The 6632-nt window shown below is 35.2% G+C and overlaps 1 protein-coding gene across 1 annotated transcript; it reads right to left on the reverse strand.

Moving 5' to 3' along the window:
• Positions 1-427: 427 nt before the first annotated feature.
• On the reverse strand, positions 428-6005 carry LOC104080628 (F-box/LRR-repeat protein 5-like; the record flags this gene model as incomplete). The annotated part of the gene is made up of 4 exons (XM_009583090.1): positions 428-610; positions 2906-3089; positions 3883-3978; positions 5790-6005. Coding segments are annotated over 4 exons (679 nt in total), but the record flags the coding sequence as incomplete, so codon positions are not given.
• Positions 6006-6632: the final 627 nt, after the last annotated feature.

A 6632-nucleotide genomic window follows, 5' to 3' on the forward strand; every position in this document is an offset into this window, starting at 1 on the left:
ATATATTTTATTTCTACCTGGTAAGCTAATGAAATAAAAATATTACTGATATAAGTGTAACAGCAGTATTTATAATTCAAAACCCCTTAGATTTTTAAATCATAATTAAGATGTTGTATTAGTGAATATACTTGTTAGCATTCATACAAATAAACAAACCTCAGTAAAATTAATGAACAGTTTGTATACAAGAGCTACTCACAAGTTACAACCAAGACAACTTTCAGTTTCTTAATTCTGCAAGATGGAAGTATGTTTCAGGGATTTTTAACATTTAACCAAGTTTCAGGGCACTATCCTTTGCCAGAAGCACGCTCAGCTGTCAGGTTCATTGTACATGACAGCCTATACTAAAACGTTCTCTTCTATAGACTCAAAAATTCTGATAATTGACATGCTTTCAAAGGAAGAATTACATTTAACTTACCTCTGGCCCAGTGAACAGGGTAAAGATGTTTCCAGAGAGATCCAGTTTTAGCCAGCTGCGACCACTCAGTGCTTACTTGACTACACTGACATAACTCCTGGGGGTTAAGGTAACTGAAAATGGTCAGCATTACTTCAGGAGGAAGATTAGTAATATTTGTGGTGTGCCCTGTTACTTCGGTTTCTGAAATATAGAAAGTGTGTGTTAAGTGAAGCACAGCCTCACAGCTTTAAATAATAGTGGAACTCACATTTTGACTAGGGCAGTGAAAAAATAGCGTCTGAAAAAAAATTTTAAACAATTGTTTGGCAAAAGAGTTCAAAAAAAAGTTATTGCTTTGGCTTTAAAAAGCTTTCACTGTAATACCACCTTAAACAAACAAAAAAAAAATCAGCCCAGCTTTCTGTTTGCCATTTTCTCAACTTGCTAGTTTTTTCCAACCCGGACCCCTCACGGGTCCAAAAAAGCCCTGGACAAAAGTAAACTGCTGCTACTCAAACACAGCAAGATGAAAGCAGTATCTGCTCTAAACGAAATACTTTTAAAAAATGCCGTATGTCATAGATGATATATATACCTGCTTTGCCACATTTCCAGGAAATAGTACTAGCACACAGAATCTACCAGCTGGGACCACCCTCAGTGAAAGTGCTCAACCTCCTGACTGGGACACAGCGAGAAGTCCATGCTTAACTCTTTGCAGCTGTCTCATTTTTTATTTCTAGCTTTAACTACTAGCATAGACAATTAATTTTAACTCCTTAATTTAGATTGGAAGGTAATGCTAAATATTAGGTTAAAGGCTAAAATTTGACCACTGTAATTAATACTTCAGTGGACAGCAGTAGGAATCATCTCCAATAGCTCTCCCTTACTTCAGTACAAGGAGAGCTGCAAACTATATAAAATAATAAATTCAGCGCTTTGGTTAGTGGTTTTTTTGCTGCTTTAAGAAAATTTTTAATGCTTTGTTTAAGGACAATTTACTTGAGAAAAAATATTTCTAAAATAGTTTTCAGGAGTCCTTAGAAATAGCAGGTTTCACAAATTAGTAGCATTTTATTTTTAAAGATAGGACACTAAGTACCTAAGACTTTACAGTGAGACAAGGATCAGGTTTCTTTTTGCAAAGAAGCTTCAAAAGTGAGCATAATGTAAACTTTACCCTGTGATAATCTATTGCTACTTGAAAAAAATATAATTAAATACAGTTTCACTTGATAAATCAATATATTTATTTGTATACCTGGCAAATCGCTGCAGGTAAACTACAGAGAATTTCACACTAAAATGCAGTTAAAACTGCACAGGACTGCAAGCTGTGTAATTTTCTTCCATTTTTAAAAAAAATGGATGCAGGACACATACTTTCTTCTCCCTGAAGTCTAGAACACACCATTGCAGAATTACTACTGTCCCAAAACTGCTATTCCAGCTAGACTTAAGAGCAAGTAATGCCATAAGGCTACTTCTGTCACATTCATCTGTTCAGACTCAATAGTATTTCACACCATGGACCATGATCTTTTCTGAAGGTTTCACCTGGAGGGCAGAAAATGACCAGTTCAGAGAAGTCAAGTTTCATCAAAAAAATCTGATTACAGAGTAGTTTTTCAAGTTTTTCTAACGAGCACCACATCTTATCAACACCACAAAGTCAGTTCATGAGGGCTTGCTCTACCTATCAGTCTCACACCCCAGTATTACACTTTTGGTACATTAATTCCCCTTCTTTGGGACATCAACCCTTCTTTGTTAGTTAAGAGTGAAAACTGCAAACACGGACAACTTAGGCTGCTTCAACAGTCACAGAACAAGCCTGAAATGCACTTCAGTAGTTATCCATTTATTCTAAGTTCCATCAGGAAAGGCAGTTACAGATGAACGCAAATTAAATATCCACTTTCAGAATGCACGTTTCATCTGACCTACTCACACACTGCATGCATTCAATCCCTTGCATCACTCCACATACAGTTTCTTCCTTTCTGATTCCTGAGAGGCCCAGGGAATTTAGGTAATAGAGTTAGGAAAGATGAGTTTAATTTGAAATATTGTCAGTTGGCTAACTATTCTGTGTTATTAAACCATCAACAGAAAAGCTTACAAAGTAGTCCTGAAAACCAAGAATTAAATGCAGGGTCTGCAAATAGAAAATATAATTTCAATGGAAATATGAAATCAGAAGTTAATTATCATTTCCGCCTGTTTATTATATCAAATATTACCACGGGAGGGAAGGGAGAGGAAGAAGGTTGAGAACAGGTAAACAGTGAAGTACTATCTACATTACATCCTGCCAAGAAGCCTGTATCAAACAGTAAAACTTCCTGAAGTTTCAAAACTGGTTTGAAGAAATTCCCATTTTATAAAAACTATTTTATTTGCCAGTATGTAACTTTAGGTATGTCACTGGTGTGGCTTTTTAGATAAAAATTGCAGTTTGAAAATTATTTTAACTTTAATTAGATGCTTCACCTTGATCTGCCTTCTCATCCACAGAATACTTAAAGACCTTCTGAAGCTCTTCAGCTTGATTCCACTTACTAAGACCTCTGAATTCTACAGCCTCCTTCTGTGAGCAGTGCTGTGCAATTACTTTCTTCTTAATATCTTTCAATTCTTCGTAAGTAAAGTATTCCATCAACATTGGCTGAAAAACCTAAAGCAAAAGAAAAAGGAAAAAAAAGAGTCTGGTGCTGACGGAGATAGTCGATAACACTACACAGACCTACCAACACAGAATTGCGTGTTTCAAATTCTCTCCAAGTAAAACATGTCATACATTAAGTGAACCTAGGGACAGGACCATGGAAGTTTTGAGTTCCAACCCTCTGCTTGCCAATGGATCACTGCATAGTCTCAGGCAAGCTGTTTAACTGTTTTCCCCAACAGAAAAGGGAAGTAATTAAAGTTGCTTAAAGTATGTAACTTATCAAGGTACTCACACGGAAGGCAAAGTGGCAAGGATGAAAAACATGAGAAAAGATTTCTCTTGGACAGACTTCGGAAGATTTACTCTCTCCAGAAGATGCTTCCCAGTTTTTGGATACCCACAAATCATCAGACTGGCAGTACTAGTCTATGTTTCAAATATAGGTCAGAGGCTGTTTGGGAGTGTCAGTTTGAGTCATAAAGCACTGGTTTACAGGACTTCTCTTTTTCCTTTAAGTTTTGCTACACATCTCCTTAAATAACTACCTGCTGCAAACAAATCCCAGCCCCATTGGACTTCTGTTAAGAATTTTTTAAAAGACCAGAATTTCATCTTAATTTTAGAACGTGTCACTCTGCAGTCAGAGAACAGAACAATGACACCACAGTCCTGAATGCAAATTGGCATAGTAATAAAAACAGAGAATTGTGAACAAACTGAACCTCTAAGGCCTTTGTCTCTATTCAGTCATTCCAAACACCAAGGAAGATCAGCATATTTGAGGCAGATTTTTACTTACCTCCTCTTCCTCCTTCATATGAGGAAGGAAATCCCTGGTAAAGGCTTCCAATCTCTCCTTCAGCTGTTTCGCATAGTTTAGCTGTTCATATTCATTCTGAGAAGAAAGCAAAGATGAAACTGTTATCTAATCTTGTCCATTCATTCAAGGGTTGAACTGTTAAATAAACCAGTATTTCAAAGTGAAGTCCATTATGTCTTCCCCATGCATGCAGCATGTTTGCTCTATTTCATGATAAGAATGTGTTCATTTACAAAGTTTCATGACAAGCTGACAGTCTGTATTGGCCTGTTAGTAGGCTGAACAAAGTATTCCCTTCCTGCTTAATTCCAATTTATTTTGTTATCAGACATGAACTAACTTGTCTAATCACGTTTTTACTTCGGAGCAAAGACTGAAGTCTGCCAATCTATAGTCTCACCCAAAGTTCACAGTAGTAACAGACTAATCTAAATATTTGCATGTTTTGCATAAGAATTATTCTAGGGTACAGCAGTTCCACTTCATCTTTTAACTGCATACAATGTAAACTGTATTCTACAATTCTAGCTTCCAAATTATAATCAGAATTTATAGTCAGACATGCTCTATAGATATTTACTTTGGAAATGGAAAGAACTCTTAAAGAAAGATGTAACTGACTTTCAAATGTTCAAGTTAGACCAACTTCATCTATCAATTTGTTAGCTTGTTCTCTGTGCCAGTAACAAGCTGGTTCTGAAGTCTGCCCAGTAATTGCAACATACTGAAGTTCCTCATAGCTCTTACAGTAAATGTTGTAAGTTTTTCTTTTCAAACTTCTACAACATCAAGAAACCCTGACTATTACAGAAAAAAGCTTAAGCCATCAGTTTAAATTAAACTAACCACACTCTCAAAAAAAGTTAAACAGTTACATATTTAAAGAGAGCTAGAGAAATCTGTTTTTCCACACTTAAGAAGTCAAGTAGTAGAATAACACTAGCATCCTATCAGAGAAGGTATAACACAAAGCCGAGTGTTAAGTTTCCCCTCTCCTTCACTTTCCTTCATTTTCCGATTTATTAATGGAAACAACTTAAGATAAATTGTAAGGTTTGATATGCACAGGGAAAAAATTATTTGCAGGATTCCCGGGTCAAAAACAAACTTAGATAGTAAAATGGAATCAACTGCATATTTAGTATTTTTCTTACTGAAGATATGGACCATGTGTACTAGAAATGTAATATGGGACAAAAAATTATTACTGGAGACTATAGTTCTTAAAGTGCAGGAAGGGGGAGTTGAGTTGGGTACCCCAGAGGAAAGACACAGCAGAATTCAAGTAAGATTCTACTGGAGAAGAATTTAACAACTTTAAGTTGTGAAAAAGCCAGCTGCAGAAATAACATTTGGAGTTTCTTCAGGACTGGAACATTAACAGCATTACTGAGCAACAGATTACTGGAAAGAGTACATGACTCATTAACAGAATGAAACAATTTTTTTTTTAAGTCCTGTAATCATCTCCGTTTGTGACAATAATACAGTGCTATGTGCCACAAAAAAAAGATACTCAGGGTTTCTGAACAAATTAATAAAAAACATTATTTCTATAGTCAGAAACTGTCTTGACCAATTAGCAGAGCAGTCTTTGTATTTAAAACTTCCATGTTGTCTCTCCAAAATACCGCAATTATGCAGTGATGGACTTCTGTCACAAAGTCACATTCTGAAAAGAATTTTTACTAGAAATTTAGTAACGGTGATGAATAGCAAAAGAATTTGTGTTTCGGACTGTAAAGTTTTCACTACTATATCAAGAAACCACAAATGTTTCTTCTTCCTCTTTATTTGTAGAGAGTATTAAGAAAAGTTGAGGCAAACTAATACGTAATCACAGCATGTTTTCCTTAGGACACAAGTTCTTCTTATAGTCTACTTACCTTTACATTCTTTAACCCTTTCTCAAAGAGGCTAAGCATCTCTGAGAGTTTGTTGTCCGAGTGCACATTGTACACTGTCCGGCTACGTTGCTGAAGTAAACCAATGATACACTCATTTTCAATCTGCTCATGCATTTTAAATTCCTTGAATGTGGCATAAAGAGATTGCAGAAGAGCCCGAAAATCATTGTTGTTGGAGAAGTTGGTCTTGGAAAGCTAGAATAAAGAAGAGTTCATTAAAAAAAAAAATCAACGAAAATCATGTCAAGGTCAAGTTAAATCCTTAGAGCAGATATTAGGCTCCTGTTATTCATTGTTCCCATTACTTATAACATAAAAGCTGAAAACCTTCAGTTTTATAAAGAAAACAGGCAAAAAATAAAAATTGAATTTGCAATTTGAGCAACTCACTTCAAAGACATCAAAAATTAGAGTAATGAATGCTTTTAATTCCAATCTTCAACCGCAATAGATAAAAATAAGAGATTCAAGTGCATAGATAGGAATACACAAACTAGGCTTCTATGTGAATAGTAACTTTCCCATAATTTATATAATTGGTGCATTAGAATGTAATTTAATACAACTTCTTCCAGAAGTGGGCAGAACTAATATTGGCATTTGAATAGTACAGATTAACAAACATTTATATAATATCCGTACTAACATGACTCTTGAAATTATTTGCAGAATTCATAATTATTTTAACCTTCATGACTGACTTGCCATTTGATTTTTATTTGTTAACAGGAACTGACACAAATTCTATATAAAACCCTCAAACTCATTTTAAAACTTTCAAAAACTCATTATGCATGGTTGTTTCATGTATGTTTCCTCTTA

Source organism: Fulmarus glacialis, unplaced genomic scaffold (genome assembly GCF_000690835.1).
Source record: "Fulmarus glacialis isolate BGI_N327 unplaced genomic scaffold, ASM69083v1 Scaffold51638, whole genome shotgun sequence".
Classification (NCBI taxonomy): domain Eukaryota; kingdom Metazoa; phylum Chordata; class Aves; order Procellariiformes; family Procellariidae; genus Fulmarus; species Fulmarus glacialis.